Below are 25,814 nucleotides of genomic sequence, written 5' to 3' on the forward strand. Positions count from 1 at the left end.
GTCGTCAGCAAACTTGATGATGACGTTGGACTCTGACGTGGCCTCGCAGTCATGGGTGTACAGTGAGTACAGCAGAGGGCTGAGCACACAGCCTTGGGGGGATCCAGTGTTTGAGGGTGAGGGAGGATGAGGTGAGGTGACCCACTCGTACCACCTGTGGTCTGCTGGTCAGGAAGCTGTGAACCCACCTGCACAGGGATGGGCCCAGGCCCAGGTCCAGCAGCTTAGAGACCAGCCTGGAGGGAACTATGGTGTTGAATGCTGAACTGTAATCTACAAACAGCACTCTCACATAGTTCCCCTTACCAGTGTCTATGTGTGAAAGGGTCTTGTGGAGGAGGAAGGATATGGCGTCATCTGTGGATCTGTCTGGCCGGTATGCAAACTGTAGTGGGTCGAGGGTGGTGGGCAGTGAGGAGGTGATGAATGTCTTGATGAGTCTCTCAAAACACTTCATCACCACAGAGGTGAGTGCTATGGGCCTGAAGTCATTGGGGCTGCTGGGGTGTGGTTTCTTTGGGACAGGGACTATGATGGACTTTTTAAAGCAGGTGGGACTCACACACAGTTTCAGTGAGAGGTTGAATATCACTGTAAACACAGGTGCCAGCTGGTCAGCGCAGGTCTTAAGGACACGTCCGCTAATACCGTCTGGTCCAGCCGCTTTCCTGGTGTTTACACGTCTAAACGCCCTCCTCACGTCGCGCTCCGTCACAGTGAGTGTCTCCGCCCCTCCGGCCAGGAGCGCAGCGGGCTGTCGGCTTCCCGACTCAAAGCGCGCAAAGAAGATGTTGAGTTCATCAGCCAGAGAAGCGTCGGCACTCACCGGGTGTGTGTGTGGTGCTTTGTAGTCCGTGATGGTGCGTAGTCCCTGCCACAGTCCCCTGGAGTCAGACTGTTGTAGTTGCTGTTCCAGTCTGCGGCCGTAGCGATGTTTAGCCTCTTTCACCGCTCTGCGGACGTTGTATGATGCAACCTTGTAGTCCTCCATGTTCCCAGAGGCGAGGCCGGAGTTGTAGGCAACGGTGCGGGACCTCAGGGCGTCGCGGACAGATTTATCCACCCACGGCTTCTGGTTGGGAAAAGTCCTGATGGTCCTCCTAAGTGACGTGTCTTCAACAACTTTCCCAATAAATCCCACAACAGTTTCCGTAAACTCCTCGATGTCTCCGCCCGCGCTGCTGCGAAACATGTCCCAGTCGGTTGAATCCAACGCACCCTGCAGAGCGGCCTCTGTTTGATCAGACCACCGTGTCACTTCTCTCACAGCAGGGGGTTCCTGCCTGAGCCGTTGTTTGTATTTCGGCATGAGAAGTACAGAGGTGTGGTCAGACTTCCCAAAAGGCGGAAGAGGCTTTGCTTTGTAGCCATCTTTGAATGGAGAGTAGCAGTGGTCTAGGGTCCTCTCTCCTCTGGTGGGGCAGTCGATGTGTTGAATCAACTCCGGTATCAGCTTTTTCAAGTTTGCACTGTTAAAGTCCCCGGCTACGATGAGAGCCGCATCACGCTGGTTAGCCTGATAGGTGGAAATAGCCTCATGTAGCTCGGATAGTGCAGTGTTTGTGTCCGCCTGAGGTGGAATATAGACGGCGCTGAAGATGACCGAAGTAAACTCGCGGGGCAGGTAGTGGGGACGGCATTTCAGGGTTAGGAGCTCCAGGTTAGGTGAACATGATTGTTTCAGAAGGACAACATTCCTACTGTCACACCAGTTGTTATTAATCATTAGGCACACACCTCCTCCTCTTGATTTTCCAGACTCACTCGTTCTGTCCGTGCGATGAACACTGAAGAACTCCGACGGCTGTACGGCGTGGTCCGGTATGAGGGGAGTCAGCCATGTCTCCGTGAGACAGATGATGTTGCAGTCCCTTATGTCCCTCTGAAACTGTATCCTGGCCCTGAGTTCGTCCAGCTTGTTATCCAGTGACTGGACATTAGCCAACAGGATGCTCGGCAGTGGCGTTTGGTGCGCTCTGCGCCTCAGCCTCTCTCTTACGCCGGCTCTTTTCCCTCGGGGCCTTGTCCGTGACCTGGTCCGTCCTTTGTTTGAGCTGGCCCACTGGAAACGCAGTATCTCCCGAGGCCAAGTCGGGTCGGGAGAAAAAGGTGTCAGAATACAGCCAGAGTGCTGTATTCTGATATTAAAAAGAGTCTGTCTGTCATACGTGATATGACACAGAGCAGGCGGAATTATAAAGTCAAAAATTAGAGCTAAACCTAATATATACAAACAAAGCGTAGGAGCAGGTACGACGGCTGCTGACCTCACCGGCGCCATCTTGACAAGCGATGAGCCTAAAAACAAAGACAGACGCATCTTTACTTCTCCAAATTTAAAACATCACTGACATAATAAATAAAGACTATATCTGTCTTTGAAGTGAGTGAGTGTGTCAGTCAGTGAGTGTTGTAACTAATGGAACTAAAACGCTGTGTATCAACCAATAGTAAATAAAATGATTCCTGCAAGTGTAAGGTGTATTAAACTTGACTGAAAAAACTCTAACTCGAAACTAATACTGTGTTGGGGTGATGGCCAAACTGCTTGGGAGACCACCATAATGATCCAGAATTCAAAGTCAGACAAGATTCCTCAGGAAGGATCTTTAGACTCTTCTTGGTGTAAATGTTTGCTGATGCTAACTTTTAATCACATTAGCTATTAAATAAATTAAGATTTCATTAGGACATTAGAAAAGAGTATCATAGCATGATTGACTAGTGGGTTAAATTTTTTCTATTGATTGCGTGTTACATAATAGATGTAAGTTATTTAAGTCAATTTGCATGTCCCTGAGTTTTAACCATGGAAGAGTAGTACAGAATATGTAAATATAGGGGCTTACATTACACATCCTGATTACGCTGGAGGAATCTTCTGAAAAGTAGCATGGGAGACCAAGAAGGGCAGCTGCTCTTTGGTTTTGGTTTGTGTCCTGTCAAAAAAGGAAATGGTACATGAGTGCCTCTGCAGAGTCACAGACAGACACAAACCTTCCAAATCACAGACAAGCAGCCCAGTCTCATCATTTGGAAACTAAAATGTCTCTACTGTACACTACACTGTGATCAATATATTAAAAATAATAAATGAAAAGATAACATTCACATAAAGCGGTTTGAAAGTAAAATTAATAGGTACTTTCTAATAATATTTTTAACATACAATACATAGATTTTGTTCAATTTTTGATTGTGGCAGTGAAAACACATGTTGCTGTGTGAGTGTGACTGGCAGCCTGTGCACTGAGACCATGAAGCCCACTTCTCTGAAGCAGCTTCTTCTTCTTCTTGGCATCAAAACAGAGGTGAGAGAAATCTACCAAAAGGAGAAAGAAGAGAAAGGTGAAACCACTCAGGACAAATAATTAAATTATATATAGTATTTCAATACAGCCTCTCAGGTAACTTGTGTGGTTCAACTGTTGATTTCAGCTCACTGCTGAAAATCAGCGATATCAGCGCTCTCTTACACCACATTAATCGAATTTCAAGTGCTTACTGAACTCACTGTCTTAATAATATCACTATATAAACGCTGTCCATTGAAATCCTCTTACATGTACCTGAACACTGCAGCATCCCCCGGAAGTCTGTAGTCCTTCATCCCTCTGTCAGTGATCCTCCGTTAGAACGATAACTACCTTCTCGACTGACTACGAGGTGCAGACGGCCCTTGCTGGCCCATATCTACGGGCCTGAAAACCGCTAATAAAGTCAATAATGACCTGATAACATCCGAAGCGGGTGAACAGGCAGTCATGCAATTTACCTGGCCAGCAACGGGAATACGCGCGACCATGGTCACGGCCGATGGGGGTCATGGGTACTGTAGTTCATTTATTTATTCATCGTTAGTTCATGGATTTAACACAGAGGAAAAACGGCTTCAGACCACGGAACTCACAGAAAAATTGGACACGGAATATAGCGCTAACCATAAACACGTAAATATAAATTTAGACCTGAAAAAGCCCCACAAATGGCCTCGTTACAACCATAAGCAGCACCCCACATTAAATGAAACAAGGAGAAATTCATGTCAAAAGGAAAAGTGGCGGTTAAGGATCGCAATAAAAGGCATAATTCAGCGTCTGAGTTTCCAGTTCAAAAGAAAAGGGGGGAAAAGTGGGGGACATGGGCAAAAAAAATAAAAAAAATTCAGCTTATACTGCAGCTTAGAAGTCGTGCTCAGAGGCACGAACATTATCCCACTGCATTTCAGGCAGGTTATAAGTCGTGCTGAGTAACACGAAAAAAAGAGGGAATTCGTGTTCATGAGCACGAATCAATAGATTAAATTTCCTGACTATTGCACGAACTGCCGTGAGACCGGGTTTCCTTGGTACAGTATACAGCGGGCTGTAAATGAATGCACTTCCACTATTACTGCTCCTCCTGGTGGATAAACAAGACATTACCACCATTTTCCCCAAATACTGCTTAGGGGCGTTCCCACCAGTGGCCGGAATGCCTACGTCATTAGCGGGGGATTGCGTTTAGGCCAAGGTTCGGCCACGAATCGGCCAAGGACCGGCCAAGGTCCCGTCACGGATCGGCCGGAAACTTTCGGTGGCTACAACTGTAGGTTTAGGTTTTGAAGAGTTGCCGGTGTAAGCACTGTCTTACTTGACACTTGTACCCTATCGTCATGTTTCAGTCGAGTTTTACGGCAGGTGCACTCCCAGAAAAGGGAGTTCTGTGGGCCCCTTCACAGCTTTACAGCCGAAGGGGGGGGGGGGGGATTAAAAACCTGGCTACGTGTGGGACTGGTGATCTTATCTTAACAGATGTTTGAGTAGAAAAGGTCATCATTGGTGACATCTGTTTGAACTGTTGTGACCTTTGAGCTAGACCTGTGAGGTGCAGCTTTAAGCATGTGTCCTAAAGTGGGTGAAGGGTGCCTGAAAAGTTGATGGGGTGAGGATTAAATATCAAAGGAAAACAACTTATGCATATTAATTTGGGGTGGAGGAAAATCCCGCAGACAGGGTATAATTGCCCTGTTTTTCGCGGTTGAAGCAGCTTCTTTTTTCTGCGCTGCTTCTATTTTTGCTGGACTAACCGCTTAAGGCTGTACACTCCCGGGAGGTGCTTGCTTGCTTTCTTGCTTTTTGTAACAATTTGTGGAAATCAATCCTTGTACTGAATCCTGCTCGATTCCAGTGGATTATTTCAGGAAAATGGATTATTTTGATTCCAGTGGATTATTTCAAAAAAGTGGATTTAATTGTGAAAAATTTCCAGCCGGAGCCGGGGCCACCCTGAGGATAAAAAGGTAAAAGGGGAACCACAACGACAAGTCATGCTACAGTGAGAAAGATTATGTCTCCTCCCCATCCTGGCCACATAGAGCAATCTGTATGGCCAGGATGGGGAGGAGAGAGAGACAGAAGCAGCAGGGGAGTGAAGGAAGGAGTGTAAATAAGCTGCACACTAGACATACCATAAATATAACAATTTAAATAGAAACATAGCATCAAGTAGCATATCACAGCATTAATCTTCACAACAGGGTGAAGGTGTTGAAATAACGCTGCACAGCAGTCAGAAATAAGACTGCATAGTAGAGAAACAACAAAATCACATACCAGTGATTTACTGGAAAAGAATGCGTGTTTTGGTCTGATGTTTTGTGTCTACAGGACCCAGATGAGGCCGTTAACAGGTGACAGTGAAGGGCACAGAAGAAGGAACTGATAAGCGTGCTGCATGTGCAAGGCAACATCTTGCATCTTTCAATAACTGTGTGACTGTGTCTAAGTCTATGTGTAAAAGTTGTACCGACTGACTGCATTAGGCAGCTCCGACAGTTCTGAACCAGAGTACTCTGGGAAACTGTTTGAAATGGCTTTATTAAATTTAATAATTGGACTCCTTATTCCGTTGTTTGGTGTCATTCCTGTTTGATAAACGAAATATTCAATAAACAGATGATCTCTTCCTCTGTTAATGAAGCATTTTTCAGTCACTCATGTCAGATATCTGAGTATGCACTGACTCCAGACTAATGTTGTAGCATCTTGAGTAGGACAAAATTTAAACACCTTCTCCTGTTACATATTCTGTTCTTCAGTGTGAGTTACCATCAAGTATGAAAAGAATTTGTGTGGTCACGGTTTAATAATATTGCCATTTAAAGAACTTGTTTAAGAGAAGTAGAGGACTGTGCTTTTATACTGGAGCAAGAGAAAAAGGGAAAATGCATTAAAATAAAAATACCTTTCTGAAGCTTTTTGATTTTAACAGCCAGACAGACGATCACCACAATGAAGAAAACAGTCAGTGTGCCCAGGACCACACCCATCACCTTTGGTAGTCCATTAAACACATCTACAAGAAAGGACAACTAAATCAAACAGTGACAAAATGTACAGCAGTTTGTTTATGACCCATGTTTCTATGACATGCAACAAAATCAAAGGAAGAGCATATTCTTACCTTGGACCTCAACATATGTTGCATCAACAATAACCGGATCGTTGCTTAACTTGAATCCACAGAAATACAGTCCAGAGTCCAGTAAATCCACTTGCTTGATTTTGAGAAAGACAGTGGATATGTTGGTGCTCATTTCAAAGTTTCCATTTTGAAATCCAGTACAGAATGAAGCCTGTTCATGAGGCTCGAACATAGAGGCGATACAGTGGACTTTGGATTTCTTGGTCACTCTGAACCAGAATATCTGTGTGGGAGAACTGGAAACGTTGGAGCACAGCAGTAAGATTTCTGAACCTCCAGCGTCTGAGAATCAGAAAGAGAGACGGAGATCCAACCTGAAACAAACAAAAAACAAACAGGATAATATTATGAAGCAGCAGAATCTTAATGATCAGAATCGACTGCTTTTCTAGAGTAAAACTTCTTACTGAGGCTGCAGAGGAAAAAAACTGTGAGCCAGTCAAAGTTCCTCATCATGCACATGATGTCCCTGAAATGGCGCTCTCCACTAACCTCTCATAAGATGGTCTGAGGAGGCGTGGTTTTGTATCTGTTGTACATCTGTGACAGAAAAATCACACCCACAAAAAAGTTTAACCATTGTGATTTGCAAACTTTATATTTTAGTCTCCATATTAAATTCAATTCATGTTTATTTATATAGCACCAAATAACAACAAACAGTTGCTTGAGCTTGCTTACATTACCTGCTTCAAATTGTTTGCTTACATCTCATTCACAAAGGAAACACAAGAGACAAAGATCACAATTATTCACATATAGACTGATAAATCTTTGGTGAAACAGTTCATCAACTCTGCCCACTGCAAACAAGGTGTTTTACACTGAATATTCTCCCACAGGTGTCTCAGGAAATCACAGTAGAATTCCACATTAACACTCTTGGAAATAGAGTCAGACTCATCCATAAGGATGACCTTGAAGAATGCAGCAACTAGTTTTAATTTTTGTCAGGTTAATGCTTTTCATGTGTAGAGCAGAGGAATTCTTATTTGGACAGACTCTGAAGTTCTTTTAGTTTACTCCAAAATCAGATTCACTAAATATACTTTAAACAAACAAGTTCCTCATTTGAAGAATTAAGAGGTTGAAATATTGTTGGTGTCTTGGATCACAGCGACTTCTTCAGCTGGCTTGTCATGCAGACACATAAACACTTAATGAAGACACACAAACAGATGATTTACTGATGCATCTGCACTTTTAGATTGTTACCACAACAATGGACAGGAAGTGATCGAAAAAGTAAAAGAAACCACATGCATGCTGGGACAGTGGTGCAAAGGCTAGAATCAGCTGTCTGTGATACTCCTGCTTTCACTCTGGGACAGAAGGTCACTGCTATTCAGGTCATCAGAGCCCAGATTCTGCCAATCAGGGTGTTCTTAAACTAAATTATTGAGACTATAAATCAGGTCATCATAACAGCATAGTGTCAAAAAAAAAAAAAGTAAGATGCTAGCTTCAGGGAAAAGATCGGACTTAAAGGAAGAATTTACAGCAAGCTCATTCTGAGAATACACTTCATTCTTTGAATTAATTATAATAACAAACTCCATGTAAACAAGGGCTGCGTGGTGGTTAGCACTGTTCCGTCACAGCAAAATGGTCCTAGGTTCAAATCCACCCGAATCTGTGTAGTGATAGCATCCAGCCCTCCTGTGATGCTGAAAAGGATAAGTGGAAGAAGATGGATGGAAGGACCTGATTTTACAACCTGCATTTCAAACCTCCATTCTTAAATGGAGAAAGACAGTAGAGATGTTGGATCACATCCCATTTTAAAATCCATCACACACTGAACCGTAGAAAGAGTAAATACAGCTGTGAGTGCTTTCACAAAGATACTTTAGTCTGGTTTTAAAATTCAGACAGTCAAATTGACATAACATTTCTGTAGCTGGCCTGTTTAGCTCACAGAGTGAGCATGCACCCATATGCTGCAAAGCTAAATGCAGCAGTTTGGGTTCAACTCTGTCCTGGAGCCCTGTGCTGTGCCTGTTTCCTCTACACTTTTTGCTGGGTTATCAAATAAAGGCAAAATTAAGGTTAATATGCAGGTTGCTGCACATTACTATTGAATGGGTTTTCATGTGCTGCAGCCTGGTATTCCTTTGTGACTGCATATTGTTGGTCAGATGATTCTATTAAAAATGCTCTAAAAGGCACCAACAGCAGAGAGGTCCAACTGACTGACTCCAGTTAGCAGAAATCAGCCCCACTAACTATAGCTGTAATTCCTGCCTCTGAGACAGCACATCAGATCTGCTGTTTACCTCTAAATTGCATTTATGCTGATTTTTGATGTTCTCATGATACACAAAACTTTAGAGAAGAAAGGAAACATGAAAATAAAGGAGCTAGTCTTGGAGCAGTACCTGTCTGAAATCTCATTGTGACTAAAAATTAAATGATGACCTTAATGAAAACAACAGTCACACTGCTCAGAATCAGAGTTGTCAGATTTGCTGTTTCAGCAGCTTCTTCTACAAAAAGAAGACTACATTTGATGTGATGAACGACACATTTTGCTGCAAAAATGTCAAAATCCTTTAAATGTGACCCATCTTATTTACAGCACTGTATTACAATCTGACTGTAAAAAATAAGATACAGATCTGCAGACATGTTCCACCATTCTTACCTTGAACCTTTGAATATGTTGAGCTTACAATCACTCCTGTGTAATATCCACAAAAATAAAGTCACATAAAGTGTGTGTGTGTGTGTGTGTGTGTGTGTGTGTGTGTGTACAGTATAGATTGGCTTACCGGGTTTGGATTAAACAGTTAAACAAGACTGAAACATTCTGCTTGTCCCCTTTCTTCAGAATTATTCCTTGAGTCCTGTCAAAAACTGAAAGCACAAATTTCTGTCCATTATATCAAAAAGGTTAAATGTTTGACACCCAGATAAAAGTATGTGTTCAAATGTGCATTATCTTCATGCTACACCTCGTTGGTTCTCTGGACCAATAAGGTAATGTCCTGAAAAAGAAGCGTGGAGGAGAGGAACTGAGGATGTGCAGTAGTTCCTCTTTGTGGCTACTTGAGGCTGTTTCCAAAATGAGTCACCAGCATCACAGCATTAAAAAGCATGTTTCTAGCCTGGTACAAGTCAGGGAAGACTGTGTGTTAGTACACCAATAACACCAACAAGATTGGTTAGTACACCAACCTTTATTGGTGCTCCGTCACAAGCAGCCACTGTTCTGAGAAAGCTGAACTCTTAGAAAGCTGAACTCGACATAAATTAGCCTGTGAATTCACAGCAGTGTTCACTGTAGCTGTTTAATCCCCCCAAGAGCTAACGCTAAAGAGGCGCTTGGGGAGCTACATGACTGTATCTCCTCTCTCCAAAACAAACACCCTGAGGCTCTGTACGTGATTGGGGCTGACATGATGCCAGGGTTCCACCAGCACATAACCATCGTGACTAGAGGGGACATTTTGGGTCGTGTTTACACAAACAGGCGAGGAGCATACAGAGCTGTCCCTCGCCCTCACCTTGGGACTTTCAGATCATATTTCCTTTCTGCTCGTCCCCACCTACAAACCCCTCCGAAGGACAATCAAACCAACAAGAAGGACAGCCACTCTGTGGCCCACTGACGCTACCTCTGTGCTCCAGGACTGAGTCATCCATCTTCAGAGAAGCTGCAACAAAAGGGAATGAAGTGGACCTGGAGGAGTACACATCAGCTGTCATCAGCTACATTAGTAAGTGTGTCGACGATGTCACCTCCACCAGAACATTCACCGTTCACCCCAACCAGAAGTCCTAAATGAACACAGAGGTTAGACCCCTTCTGAGAGCATGGGATTCTGCATTCGGGTCAGGTGATCAGATCAGTCATGTTAAGAACTGCAAGGAGAACTCTAGATGCTGGTATCAAGAGAACCAAAGCTACATATGCCCTAAAGATCCAGGGTCATTTCAATACCACAGCAGGAAATATGCTGTATGGTCCAGGGATTCATCTCTACCTGATGCTCTCAACAACTTTTATGCACCTTTGAAGCATCTAACAAATCTCCCTCCATCCGACTCACCTCATCACTAGACGAACAGCATCCCAGACACACGACTGAAAAGGTCAGGAGGTCATTCTAGAGGCTTAGTATCCACAAGGCAACAGGACTGGACAACATCCCCGGCCACGTCCTGAAGGACTGCACACACCAGCTCTCTGACGTACTGACCAACATCTTTAAGACTTCATTCTCACAAGAAATAGTCCCATCCTGTTTCAAGACAGCATCTCTGTTCTTAAGACCTCAGCTGTGTCATGCCTGAATGACTATAGGCCAGTAGCACTCACACCCATAGACAGGCTGCTCTTCCTGGACTTTAGCTCTGCCTTTAACACGATCATTCCACAGATACTTGTTCACAAGCTGGACATGCTTGGTCTGAGCTCCTCACTCTGCAACTGGGTCCTGGACTTTTTAGCAAACAGGAAGCAGACAGTCTGAATCCACATAATCACCTCTTCCCACATCACCCTCAACACTGGCTCCCCTCAGGAGAGTGTCCTTAGCCCTCTGCTGTCCACGCTGCTTACTTACGACTACTCACCCACATTCCCGAGCACCCACATCATGAAGTTAGTGTACAACACAGCAGTAGTTGGACTCATCTCAGCTTGAAAAGCTGTATCAGTGGTTCAATTAATTCTGCTTTCAGAGCCAACTGTGGCTACAAGATGGCAGTGATGCAAAGGATGGGCACAAACAGGGATGAGAGAAGCTTTATGACAGAAGCCTGTTTGAGATAAAAGGAGAGAGATTCCTTTATTTTGGTATGTTTTAATTAATGTCCATCCATCCATCCATCCATCCATCCATCTTCTTCCACTTGTCAGGGTCACGGGGTGTCTGTCATAGGGCGAGAGGCAGGTTACACCCTTTACAGGTCACCAGCCTGTCACAGGGCTAGTGTGATAGGTTGATTTTATTATTCTATTGATTATTAATCAAAATTCATAATTGAGGTAAATATCTCCATGGGAATTGTTAAGAATATAACCTATCATTCTTCCATCGGTGATCTACTTGTTGAGCCTTTTTGTTAATGTGTGGGATATGTGATCATTTAGTCATACCTTGCACTGCAGGAGGGGGGCACTCCGGCCGCGGTGCTTCATTCTCAATGAAGCTGCTGAAGGAGAAGCATCGCGTTCGAGTGTATTTATTGATTTCCTTTCCCCTTCTCAGGGTGTAACACTAACACAGAAGACTATCAGTCTGATATCTGAGTCTGATTACACACCTGGTTGAGCTGATTATGTCTGGGCTACTTAAGGCGGAAACTTTCCCACAGTCGACACCAGATCATTGCACTGCGTGTGGTAACAATTTTGGCTCCTTGCGGTGTTTGTGAGTACAACAAAAAAATTATTCGAACTTACCTTGGTGTTCTGTGTGCAGAGGCCCACTGCCTTTAGGAAAATTGTGCCAGAGAGAGCGTTAAAGACAATGATTCATATAAATACTGATTTAAGTTTGATTTTCTTATGGTTCTGTTCAGTCTGATATAAGGAGAGAAAATCCCCCAATTTGCTGGGAAACTGAATCATTGAATTTCTGAGTGAAACCTTTAACAAAGACACACAATAAATACATTTCAACAGACTCACTCAGTTTGGGCAAACTCTGAAGCCTCCCCAGCTCTTTGGTCTTTTTGGTGATGCTGGCATTTAGAGAGTGTGTTATTCATGGCTGACGCTGTGATCTTGTCATCTTAAAATGGTAAAACATTTTTATTTTTTGAGTAAAAATGTTAACATGAACATTGCCGAGATTCTCAAAATTTCATTAGAAAAACACCGGCACTATTCACAAAAAGACAATCAAACAAACCAAAAAAAGAAGCAGTTTTACTCATTGATGTGGGGGCTGGTGATCCTTAAAACAATGAGTGATAAATCCTCAGAAGGTGTTTAGTTAAGGTGAAGATGTTTCTTACCTGATAATAAAGGTTGGAAGGGGGGTTGGAATAAGACCACTGTCTCTTCACTCTAAGCTTTCCATTTAAGGTGAAATCACATTCAACATTAGTCACAAGAAGGCTACATATTACATCATAATACTATGCAAAGTTTAGTACTGAAATTTGGTTAAACATATGGTTAACATAAAAGATTAATATGTATCTAAATTTTCCTATCATGTCCCCACATCATTTGATCACACTAAAAAAACAAAGGAGGGCTGATGATCCCTCCTGAGGGCGCATTAAAGGTGATCAGCTGAGCGTTTTATATGCCAGTCAGCATCAGGGCAAACTGAGAAACAGTCCTTGATTTCTTTCTTGTGATTTGGTGCAACACCTATAAAGACTGACTGATGTAATCATAATAATATTTCTACATTTAATTTATAAAGAATTTTACAAAAGTTGGAAATAGCTCTTTTTTGTTTTACCTTTTTAACCCTATCAATTTTATTGTATGCAATAAAACATGGAGCTATAATTTTACTGTAGTTTCATGAAGTGTCTGCTGCAGTCTTATTTTAATTTGCAAACTTTGTTCATTTTTTTCTTAAAGATTGCCTTTAATAATACCTAAAAAACAAACAGCTTGTAATCAATTTAACAAACCTGCAAATGTTATTTCTACATGTCAGGATCTGATTATTATAGACCTCTATTTATTTATCTATCCATCTATAGCACAGTAACAGTGTTGTAAACACTCAAAAGCAGAAAATGCAGGTTTGATGCCTGTACCCTAAACATACATGAAGTATTTAACATTTATAATTATCAGAGAAAGTTATTATTATTTTTGGTGCCTATCAGTTTTCCAATATGTTTTAATGAATGTGTGAAAAAGACACATTAACATAAAGAACTTTGTAGAAAGGTGCTTTATGAAGTTCAGTCCATTTATTTGCATTACTTTATGGCGCAGATCTGCCACATCCAATATGGCGCTGACCTGCAATGCAGCGTCTGCTTTTATATGTCTGTGCACACAAACAGTAATATTTCAAACTTTATTGCCAATTTCTGAGGACTTTTTTGTTTCTGTGCTTATAATTTGGTTTCTTTTTTTTTCTTTTTTAAATATTATATATAACTATATAGATAATATATATATTATATAATAATATATATAATTTGTTTTCTTTAAGGATTTTGATATGTACTGTAGGCTAAGTGGAGGCCCACCAACTGCCCTGGGGCCCCTCAGGAGGTTGATCCAGCCATGATGAAGACTGTGGATGAGGAGATGCTGGAAACAGACTGGAGTGGAATGGAATGTTCAGAAGTGATGTTACCATGTAACCACTCCAAAACATTCTATAGCATTCTGAACAGCAAGAGATTCACGAAAGAAATTCAGCGTGTGAAGACATACTCTCCAGAGCTCGAGGCTTTCCAACCAGTTTTGTACAAACATTTTACAATATAGACCAGAAGTACCTCTGAACATCATTGGTAAGTACTTATATAGGCAGTCTTAAGGTAATTTAGGTTTATACAGTGGAATTCTTCATCCACAATTTGAGTTTCTACATAAATATTTTCTCTAAATCTTGTCGTTGGCTGTTGAACACAACCCTTGAACACAAATTGTCAAAAGTTCAGTTTGAATTATTGAGATGTTGTGTGATAGAGCAGTGAATGAAGTCATTTGCAGACTTTTAAGAAAAGAAAAAAAATGAAAATACAAGAATTTAATTTAAAATTGAACAGAATGTGCACCAGTGTTATCAGGAAAAAATATACGTAAAGGAGCAGCTTCTGTCACACAGTACACTGTTGGTACAAATTAATGAACTTTTGGGATGATTTAATTTCTAACAATGCATCAAAACAGTATTAGTTTGTCACAGGAATGTCTGTCAAACTTCAATCTTCAGACTAACTTGTTACTACAGCTGTTAAATAAATGTACTATATTTCCCTCTGCAATCTAGTTCAGTTTAATCAGTTACCAAATAATATAGATGTCAGTATTTGTGTTAATGTTGTGAACTGGTTGAACTGAAGCTGAACTAAAAAGAAAGGAATTTTTTGAATCAAATCAAAATACAGATACTAACAAGGTACCTGTTAGTATCTGTATTTTGATTTGATTCAAAAATTAAATTAATAAAGATTATATATATAAAAAAGAGGGGTGACTATGTATATCTAAAACAACTGAACTGAACATACATATATGTAAAAAACAAACTGAAAACAAATCACTACATTATGTATACCTGGGTAACAGCATGTGTCACAGTGCATTATACTTGACTCTGATTGTGTTACAAAGTACAGAGTAAGAACTATAGCTTGGTTTCAGTTAATTCATAAATACATCACTTTTACAGGTATTTTACTTCTTTATATAAAGTTAAATACTCAAATAAAAGTTTTTGCTTAATACTCTAAAACTAACTGATTTAACTGGTAAGTTGTAGCTTGTTCCCACAAAATACTTGGCCGTAGTTTAACTCTGTAGGATGTTTAAGATGTTGGTCCCATTCTAAGAGGATCAAAACCTCCTATGAACGTGTGCCACAGGATCTCAGACAGTTTGTCATTCTTTTGTTCAGACACACAGCACATCACTATGATGAAACTCATAAGACAAGAGCTTGAAAGTGCCATTGAGGAACTGGAGTTGGAAGAGATGAATTTTATGCTCGAGAGTGTCATAAACGACCTGTGTGATGAAACAACTAATCCTTCACCTCCACCTGGTTTGCCTGCTGAGCCACCCGCCTCCCCTCAGCCAGCAGCAGACAGTGCCATTGAGGAACTGGAGTTGGAAGAGATGAATTTTATGCTGGAGAGTCTCATAAACGAACTGTGCGTTGAAACAGCCAATCCTTCACCTCCACCTGCTTTGCCTGCTGTGCCACCCGCCTCCCCTCAGCCAGCTGCAGAGAGTCCTCCTGCAATTGTGCAACAATTTCCCCCAATTACTGCTCCCCCCACCACAGTGCCAGCTCACCTCTATAGTCAGCCGGTGACAGGTAGCCAGGAACAGGTAAGACATGCAGAGGTGGTGACCAGTGTCATTAGACTTTTATTGATAAAGGTACTTAAAACTGTTGGATGCTTCAGGCCGAAGGAAAAATGTCTGCTGTCCCCTTCCTTGTATTTTAGCCGTGTATAACTGTGGCGTGACGCTTTGCTGATCAGTAAATGTAATCACTGCCACTGAGTCATAATTCAAAAGTAATAATTGAGGAGAGCAAAGTGAAGCTGTCAAGAACAATAAAAACTATGGATGAATCTAGTTTCATGAAGATGTTCTCCTCCCATTGATCACTGTGCTCTGTGTTGTTCATGTAATCTTCTCTGAATCTGGTGATGATTAGATTACCAAGGGTTCAGTCTCTCTACACATACTGTATGTTTCTATGGTGCTCATCATGTGGTCTTTGAAAGGCTGTACTAAGTGTCAGTATTACGGATTTTGAACTTTCTCCATCCCTCCACAGAACCTGCTATATCATTGGCCTGTGACCAGCATTCCCATAGCAGCCACTGCTCCTCCTGCTGCTCCTGTTCTCCCTGCTGCTCCTTCTCTCCCTGCTGCTCCTGCAAACCCAGTAAGCTCCTGTTCTCCCTCATATTACTGACCTTTATGAGCCTCAGCAGAAACATTCAGGCACATTGTGATTATTCACCTGCATATTTCAGCCCCCCCAGATATGTTTTCATCTCACAGATGTCACATGTTCAGATTCAGTGTTTACATCTAAAGAGAGGGTAAATACTGCCATCTGGCGGATTGATGATTCTATTGCATCTTGTGTGATTACCTGTTCTGTGGTTTTAATGTTTCCAGAATAACAACATACTGCAGATTCCAGACAGCATGTTGCCATACCTGCGTCCTGTCAGTGTATTGTAAGTAAAAGACACAAACACATAAGTGAACACAGCTGCTGAACATCTGTTATCTCATACCCGTCTCTCTGTGTCTGTGTAGGAACGGTGTGTTGGTGTGCGACTTCATTCCACCCTGTCCTGCAGTCAACACACCCACTCCAAAGTAAGTTTGCTCTGCTGCTTTTAGACTTTATTGAGTAGGACTGGATCACGATCTGCAGCTATCTGTCATTTATCTGCAGATGCCTGCATGAATGTATTCAGACTTCTTTGATGTAGCTTTGATTCAGCTATACAGCTTCACTCGTGTTTTTAAAATCCTTTCCTCAGAGTTGTACACAGTGTTAACATGTGCTCTTACTCTGTGTTATTCCTATAGAAAGAGGAAGCGTCAGGACGAGCAGGAAGAGCAGCATATCAAGAAGCCACCAAACGCATTCATGATTTTTCTGAAGGAGCAGAGGGCAAAGGTTAAAGCAGATATGAACATCAGTGGGAATGCCACCCTTAATGCAGTCATGGGAGAGAGGGTAAGTGCATGCATCTGTTAATGTTTTATGTTCATGTTTGTGCCTGTGTACCAGCTGTCCTGTAGTTATGTGTAGCAGCAGTGTGGATGCTGACAGTGTGTTCTTCTGTCCACAGTGGAAATCGCTGTCGTCGGACCAGCAGGCAAAGTACTATGAGCAGGCTGATCAAGAGAGAAGGCTCCATGCCCAAAAATACCCAGACTGGTCTGCCAAAGTTAACTACGTAAGTCCAAAGTGAAAACATACAAGTCATAAATGTCCACATCACTGCACTGAAGCTGATGAAACACTGTCACTGCGCAACTTGTATCAGCTCATGAAAAGTCTAATGTGTTTGTTTTCAGGGCAAAAAGAGGAGGGGAAGGCGCAGCTCCACCTGCAGCTCAGGTAAGAAGAGATTTCTGGGAATCACAGTGACTTTTTCATGGGAAATGCCATGACAAAACAACTTCCTCCAAAACAGTCCAACTGACGTACAGAACCTCCTCATATCCTGAAGAACTGACCTCGTTCTGATTTCATATCAATTTATTCAATATATCCATTAAATGTTGCTCACTGCGGGTTTAAGAATCAACATCTTGTCTTGAAGGTGGTTTTAAAAGTCTCAGAAGACTCATTGCATTCTTGTTTGTGTTGCAGTGTCTGCATCTGAACCGGGAGCCATTCGACCCCTTTAAACCGTTGCCACTGCAGTGCTGTCACTTCTGTCTGATCCCTTAGTCTACTTGATGTATAATTTTCTGCTGCTCCTGCTCTCCCTGCTGCTCCTGCCCATTATTTCCCCCCTCAGACCCCTGCAGACCTGTCCCCATTCACCTCTATCCACTTCTATCCTCTATCCATTTCTTAACTGAATGTTTAAACTTTATTCAATTTAGTTTAGCTTTTTTACTTTTTATTTGTTAATTTTATGAACTTTTGAATTTTTTACTTGTTAAGTTTTCTTTTCTTTAACTGAACTTTTTTGTTTATAAAGTCATGCTATTGAATTATATTATTGTTATTTTTGTTCTTTATATGAATAAATAATTGCAAATTAAACAAAAGTGTTTTGTGTCAGTATGTACAGCAGGATGAGAGGATATAGGAAGAACTAACTCATCTGATTTATAGCTGTTTATCACAGTATTTTACTGATCCTATGAAGTGCCTCCACAAAAATTGTTTTGTGCATTTTCTGAACACTGCACACCTTATTTAATTCTTTTGTTTTCTTTTCAAACATATTCCTCATATACCACATATCTTCTCTCAGTGTCCACTACGTGCCAGGGGAAAGCTAGATAAAAACACTCAGGTCTGTGGGGACACATTCTCATCGGGTTTAGATGTCAAAATTGGTGTGACTGTTTCAGTTGCTCAGTAGTTCAGTGGAAGACACAAGAAATCAATTCATAAACTAAAATATACTGAGAGAAGATGCTATGTTTATTGTGAGAGCCACACAGTTGTTCAGTCAGCTTTGGTTTTTGCCAGCCTTGGAAAAAACAACTACATGAAAGTTTGGATGTGTTTGGTTGACTTTTAAGCTTTCTGGGTGTTCAAGTCATTAGGTTTGTTCTACACACTGTCAAACAAGCCTGGAAGCTTTTGGCTTTATTTAATATGCATTCAAAAATAAATGTTTAGATAAAGTAAAGCCCTAAACATTTTTCTTTGTTAAAAAAGGGCTAACATTACAATTCAATTGAGCACCAAATCACAACAGTCGCCTCAAGGCGCTTTGTATTGTGGGTAAAGACCCTACAATAATACAGAGAAAACCCAACAGGCAAAACGACCCCCCTATGAGCAAGCACTTGGTGACAGTGGGAAGGAAAAACTCCCTTTGAACAGGAAGAAACCTCCAGCAGAACCAGGCTCAGGGAGGGGCAGTCATCTGCTGCGACCGGCTGAGGCTGAGGGGAGAGAGACAGAACAAAAGACATGCTGTGGGAGAGAGATAGAGATTAATAATAACTAAAGATTAAATACAGAGTGGTGTATAAACAGAGAGAGCGTGAAAAAGAAATGCTCAGTGCATCATGGGAAATGTTTGATTGTTGTTGTTGTTTTTTTTTTCCTCATTAGCATACTCAATAATGTCAGGTCGCACATCTTTAACATGACAATTGCGATATTATCGTTGACAATATATATCGCACACCCCTTGGCAGGTGATTTGAAATGTTTCAAACAGCTCGACAAACTGTGCAGTTTGGACCACAGTGTGTCTGTGAGCTAAAATGTAACAATTGTTCAAAGGTTACATGGAAATACTACGCACTTTAGTGCAGGCTAAAGTAGTTAGTTTGAAGTATTGTGGTGAGATGTATGGTGATGCAGTGTGTTGGACTGGTGCAGAGCAGGCTGTGGTGTTAATGGCCAATGTTAGCAGGCGTTAGTTTAAATTTAAGGACTGGACTGGTACTTAATGCTTGAGTGTTTGAGCTGATCTGTCTACTTACACCGTGTTGAATTCAATTATATCCCCAAAGAGCAGTAAACCAAAGTGCAGCAGCAGATGTCAGCTGATCAGTGCGTAAAATTCTTCCCATGCTGCATCACCAGATATTAGGTTTACCCCATCTGCCAAATCTCATGTTAACCCCAGGACATAGTGTATCTGCTCCTGTTAACGTTCGTGTCTAAGACAGCTGTTAACACTTTTAAATGGTGATAGTTAAAGATTTTAAAATTATTTTGTTTATTTTATTTTTATCATTTCTTTATTTATGCTTTCTGTCTTTTATTTGTATTTTTGTGGCATGCCTATTTTATTCAACAGTGGCAGTAGACAGACAGGAAACACAGCAGAGAGAGGGGATGATCTGCAGCAAAAGGCCCAAACTGGAATCGAACCTTGGCCAGTGTGACATGTGGTGCATGTACTACCAGGTGAGGCCCAACTGTTTATGGATTTGAGTGTGAAATGTATTAGAATGTAATTTGCTACATGTGCTTTGAACAGAGTGAAAGTGTTGATACCTCTCTAACTTAGGAGGATGTTGGTCCTGTCAGTCCTCTCTTCTGACCTGCCAGTGGTTCAGATGGACCTTATCAACCACGTTGCTGTCCTACCAGTCTACCTGTCTGATCAGAGACCAGGCTTGTCAAGGATAAATAGAGGTAAGTGGTTGCACAGTTCAGTGTGTGTTGATTTATCAACAGAACGCTTTAGATGAATCTGCTTTTGTAAGCACTGTGTAGCCATTTCATGTTCAGTTTCTGCATTTGTTGATGTTATGATTTATATGTTATTTTCTTTGTAATTAACCGTGGGCAGTTGGTTGTAAAATCTTAGCCACTGTTGTTCCATATTTTTTTCTGGGTGAAGTTCTGGTAACAACAGCTGCCACTGTTTGAATGTAATCTTGATTTTTACAATAAAATGCTGTTATGTATCACACAGTTGTATTCTGTTTTTCATCAATGACTGTAATTACTGTAGGTTTAGGTTTTGAAGAGTTGCCGGTGTAAGCACTGTCTTACTTGACACTTGTACCCTATCGTCATGTTTCAGTCGAGTTTTACGGCAGGTGCACTCCCAGAAAAGGGAGTTCTGTGGGCCCCTTCACAGCTTTACAGCCGAAGGGGAGGGGGGGATTAAAAACCTGGCTACGTGTGGGACTGGTGATCTTATCTTAACAGATGTTTGAGTAGAAAAGGTCATCATTGGTGACATCTGTTTGAACTGTTGTGACCTTTGAGCTAGACCTGTGAGGTGCAGCTTTAAGCATGTGTCCTAAAGTGGGTGAAGGGTGCCTGAAAAGTTGATGGGGTGAGGATTAAATATCAAAGGAAAACAACTTATGCATATTAATTTGGGGTGGAGGAAAATCCCGCAGACAGGGTATAATTGCCCTGTTTTTCGCGGTTGAAGCAGCTTCTTTTTTCTGCGCTGCTTCTATTTTTGCTGGACTAACCGCTTAAGGCTGTACACTCCCGGGAGGTGCTTGCTTGCTTTCTTGCTTTTTGTAACAATTTGTGGAAATCAATCCTTGTACTGAATCCTGCTCGATTCCAGTGGATTATTTCAGGAAAATGGATTATTTTGATTCCAGTGGATTATTTCAAAAAAGTGGATTTAATTGTGAAAAATTTCCAGCCGGAGCCGGGGCCACCCTGAGGATAAAAAGGTAAAAGGGGAACCACAACGACAAGTCATGCTACAGTGAGAAAGATTATGTCTCCTCCCCATCCTGGCCACATAGAGCAATCTGTATGGCCAGGATGGGGAGGAGAGAGAGACAGAAGCAGCAGGGGAGTGAAGGAAGGAGTGTAAATAAGCTGCACACTAGACATACCATAAATATAACAATATAAATAGAAACATAGCATCAAGTAGCATATCACAGCATTAATCTTCACAACAGGGTGAAGGTGTTGAAATAATGCTGCACAGCAGTCAGAAATAAGACTGCATAGTAGAGAAACAACAAAATCACATACCAGTGATTTACTGGAAAAGAATGCGTGTTTTGGTCTGATGTTTTGTGTCTACAGGACCCAGATGAGGCCGTTAACAGGTGACAGTGAAGGGCACAGAAGAAGGAACTGATAAGCGTGCTGCATGTGCAAGGCAACATCTTGCATCTTTCAATAACTGTGTGACTGTGTCTAAGTCTATGTGTAAAAGTTGTACCGACTGACTGCATTAGGCAGCTCCGACAGTTCTGAACCAGAGTACTCTGGGAAACTGTTTGAAATGGCTTTATTAAATTTAATAATTGGACTCCTTATTCCGTTGTTTGGTGTCATTCCTGTTTGATAAACGAAATATTCAATAAACAGATGATCTCTTCCTCTGTTAATGAAGCATTTTTCAGTCACTCATGTCAGATATCTGAGTATGCACTGACTCCAGACTAATGTTGTAGCATCTTGAGTAGGACAAAATTTAAACACCTTCTCCTGTTACATATTCTGTTCTTCAGTGTGAGTTACCATCAAGTATGAAAAGAATTTGTGTGGTCACGGTTTAATAATATTGCCATTTAAAGAACTTGTTTAAGAGAAGTAGAGGACTGTGCTTTTATACTGGAGCAAGAGAAAAAGGGAAAATGCATTAAAATAAAAATACCTTTCTGAAGCTTTTTGATTTTAACAGCCAGACAGACGATCACCACAATGAAGAAAACAGTCAGTGTGCCCAGGACCACACCCATCACCTTTGGTAGTCCATTAAACACATCTACAAGAAAGGACAACTAAATCAAACAGTGACAAAATGTACAGCAGTTTGTTTATGACCCATGTTTCTATGACATGCAACAAAATCAAAGGAAGAGCATATTCTTACCTTGGACCTCAACATATGTTGCATCAACAATAACCGGATCGTTGCTTAATTTGAATCCACAGAAATACAGTCCAGAGTCCAGTAAATCCACTTGCTTGATTTTGAGAAAGACAGTGGATATGTTGGTGCTCATTTCAAAGTTTCCATTTTGAAATCCAGTACAGAATGAAGCCTGTTCATGAGGCTCGAACATAGAGGCGATACAGTGGACTTTGGATTTCTTGGTCACTCTGAACCAGAATATCTGTGTGGGAGAACTGGAAAAGTTGGAGCACAGCAGTAAGATTTCTGAACCTCCAGCGTCTGAGAATCAGAAAGAGAGACGGAGATCCAACCTGAAACAAACAAAAAACAAACAGGATAATATTATGAAGCAGCAGAATCTTAATGATCAGAATCGACTGCTTTTCTAGAGTAAAACTTCTTACTGAGGCTGCAGAGGAAAAAAACTGTGAGCCAGTCAAAGTTCCTCATCATGCACATGATGTCCCTGAAATGGCGCTCTCCACTAACCTCTCATAAGATGGTCTGAGGAGGCGTGTTTTTGTATCTGTTGTACATCTGTGACAGAAAAATCACACCCACAAAAAAGTTTAACCATTGTGATTTGCAAACTTTATATTTTAGTCTCCATATTAAATTCAATTCATGTTTATTTATATAGCACCAAATAACAACAAACAGTTGCTTGAGCTTGCTTACATTACCTGCTTCAAATTGTTTGCTTACATCTCATTCACAAAGGAAACACAAGAGACAAAGATCACAATTATTCACATATAGACTGATAAATCTTTGGTGAAACAGTTCATCAACTCTGCCCACTGCAAACAAGGTGTTTTACACTGAATATTCTCCCACAGGTGTCTCAGGAAATCACAGTAGAATTCCACATTAACACTCTTGGAAATAGAGTCAGAGTCATCCATAAGGATGACCTTGAAGAATGCAGCAACTAGTTTTAATTTTTGTCAGGTTAATGCTTTTCATGTGTAGAGCAGAGGAATTCTTATTTGGACAGACTCTGAAGTTCTTTTAGTTTACTCCAAAATCAGATTCACTAAATATACTTTAAACAAACAAGTTCCTCATTTGAAGAATTAAGAGGTTGAAATATTGTTGGTGTCTTGGATCACAGCGACTTCTTCAGCTGGCTTGTCATGCAGACACATAAACACTTAATGAAGACACACAAACAGATGATTTACTGATGCATCTGCACTTTTAGATTGTTACCACAACAATGGACAGGAAGTGATCGAAAAAGTAAAAGAAACCACATGCATGCTGGGACAGTGGTGCAAAGGCTAGAATCAGCTCTCTGTGATACTCCTGCTTTCGCTCTGGGACAGAAGGTCACTGCTATTCAGGTCATCAGAGCCCAGATTCTGCCAATCAGGGTGTTCTTAAACTAAATTATTGAGACTATAAATCAGGTCATCATAACAGCATAGTGTCAAAAAAAAAAAAGTAAGATGCTAGCTTCAGGGAAAAGATCGGACTTAAAGGAAGAATTTACAGCAAGCTCATTCTGAGAATACACTTCATTCTTTGAATCAATTATAATAACAAACTCCATGTAAACAAGGGCTGCGTGGTGGTTAGCACTGTTCCGTCACAGCAAAATGGTCCTAGGTTCAAATCCACCCGAATCTGTGTAGTGATAGCATCCAGCCCTCCTGTGATGCTGAAAAGGATAAGTGGAAGAAGATGGATGGAAGGACCTGATTTTACAACCTGCATTTCAAACCTTCATTCTTAAATGGAGAAAGACAGTAGAGATGTTGGATCACATCCCATTTTAAAATCCATCACACACTGAACCGTAGAAAGAGTAAATACAGCTGTGAGTGCTTTCACAAAGATACTTTAGTCTGGTTTTAAAATTCAGACAGTCAAATTGACATAACATTTCTGTAGCTGGCCTGTTTAGCTCACAGAGTGAGCATGCACCCATATGCTGCAAAGCTAAATGCAGCAGTTTGGGTTCAACTCTGTCCTGGAGCCCTGTGCTGTGCCTGTTTCCTCTACACTTTTTGCTGGGTTATCAAATAAAGGCAAAATTAAGGTTAATATGCAGGTTGCTGCACATTACTATTGAATGAGTTTTCATGTGCTGCAGCCTGGTATTCCTTTGTGACTGCATATTGCTGGTCAGATGATTCTATTAAAAATGCTCTAAAAGGCACCAACAGCAGAGAGGTCCAACTGACTGACTCCAGTTAGCAGAAATCAGCCCCACTAACTATAGCTGTAATTCCTGCCTCTGAGACAGCACATCAGATCTGCTGTTTACCTCTAAATTGCATTTATGCTGATTTTTGATGTTCTCATGATACACAAAACTTTAGAGAAGAAAGGAAACATGAAAATAAAGGAGCTAGTCTTGGAGCAGTACCTGTCTGAAATCTCATTGTGACAAAAAATTAAATGATGACCTTAATGAAAACAACAGTCACACTGCTCAGAATCAGAGTTGTCAGATTTGCTGTTTCAGCAGCTTCTTCTACAAAAAGAAGACTACATTTGATGTGATGAACGACACATTTTGCTGCAAAAATGTCAAAATCCTTTAAATGTGACCCATCTTATTTACAGCACTGTATTACAATCTGACTGTAATAAAATAAGATACAGATCTGCAGACATGTTCCACCATTCTTACCATGAACCTTTGAATATGTTGAGTTTACAATCACTGTGTAATATCCACAAAAATAAAGTCACATAAAGTGTGTGTGTGTGTGTGTGTGTGTGTGTACAGTATAGATTGGCTTACCGGGTTTGGATTAAACAGTTAAACAAGACTGAAACATTCTGCTTGTCCCCTTTCTTCAGAATTATTCCTTGAGTCCTGTCAAAAACTGAAAGCACAAATTTCTGTCCATTATATCAAAAAGGTTAAATGTTTGACACCCAGATAAAAGTATGTGTTCAAATGTGCATTATCTTCATGCTACACCTCGTTGGTTCTCTGGACCAATAAGGTAATGTCCTGAAAAAGAAGCGTGGAGGAGAGGAACTGAGGATGTGCAGTAGTTCCTCTTTGGGGCTACTTGAGGCTGTTTCCAAAATGAGTCACCAGCATCACAGCATTAAAAAGCATGTTTCTAGCCTGGTACAAGTCAGGGAAGACTGTGTGTTAGTACACCAACAACACCAACAAGATTGGTTAGTACACCAACCTTTATTGGTGCTCCGTCACAAGCAGCCACTGTTCTGAGAAAGCTGAACTCTTAGAAAGCTGAACTCAACATAACTTAGCCTGTGAATTCACAGCAGTGTTCACTGTAGCTGTTTAATCCCCCCAAGAGCTAACGCTAAAGAGGCGCTTGGGGAGCTACATGACTGTATCTCCTCTCTCCAAAACAAACACCCTGAGGCTCTGTACGTGATTGGGGCTGACATGATGCCAGGGTTCCACCAGCACATAACCATCGTGACTAGAGGGGACATTTTGGGTCGTGTTTACACAAACAGGCGAGGAGCATACAGAGCTGTCCCTCGCCCTCACCTTGGGACTTTCAGATCATATTTCCTTTCTGCTCGTCCCCACCTACAAACCCCTCCCGAGGACAATCAAACCAACAAGAAGGACAGCCACTCTGTGGCCCACTGACGCTACCTCTGTGCTCCAGGACTGAGTCATCCATCTTCAGAGAAGCTGCAACAAAAGGGAATGAAGTGGACCT

The 25,814-nt window shown here is 41.4% G+C and overlaps 1 protein-coding gene across 1 annotated transcript; it reads left to right on the forward strand.

The window, feature by feature from the left end:
• Positions 1 to 15,097: 15,097 nt before the first annotated feature.
• On the forward strand, positions 15,098 to 17,676 carry LOC115775027 (transcription factor 7-like 2). Its single transcript, XM_030722473.1, has 8 exons — positions 15,098 to 15,457; positions 15,915 to 16,025; positions 16,265 to 16,326; positions 16,409 to 16,471; positions 16,688 to 16,838; positions 16,954 to 17,061; positions 17,183 to 17,225; positions 17,481 to 17,676. The coding sequence occupies exons 1-8, from the start codon at positions 15,098 to 15,100 to the stop codon at positions 17,516 to 17,518; spliced, it is 936 nt and encodes a 311-aa protein (XP_030578333.1). The 3' UTR covers positions 17,519 to 17,676.
• The last annotated feature ends 8,138 nt before the right edge of the window (positions 17,677 to 25,814 follow it).

The sequence above is a fragment of the Archocentrus centrarchus genome, assembly GCF_007364275.1.
Source record: "Archocentrus centrarchus isolate MPI-CPG fArcCen1 chromosome 18 unlocalized genomic scaffold, fArcCen1 scaffold_23_ctg1, whole genome shotgun sequence".
In the NCBI taxonomy this organism is placed as follows: Eukaryota; Metazoa; Chordata; class Actinopteri; order Cichliformes; family Cichlidae; genus Archocentrus; species Archocentrus centrarchus.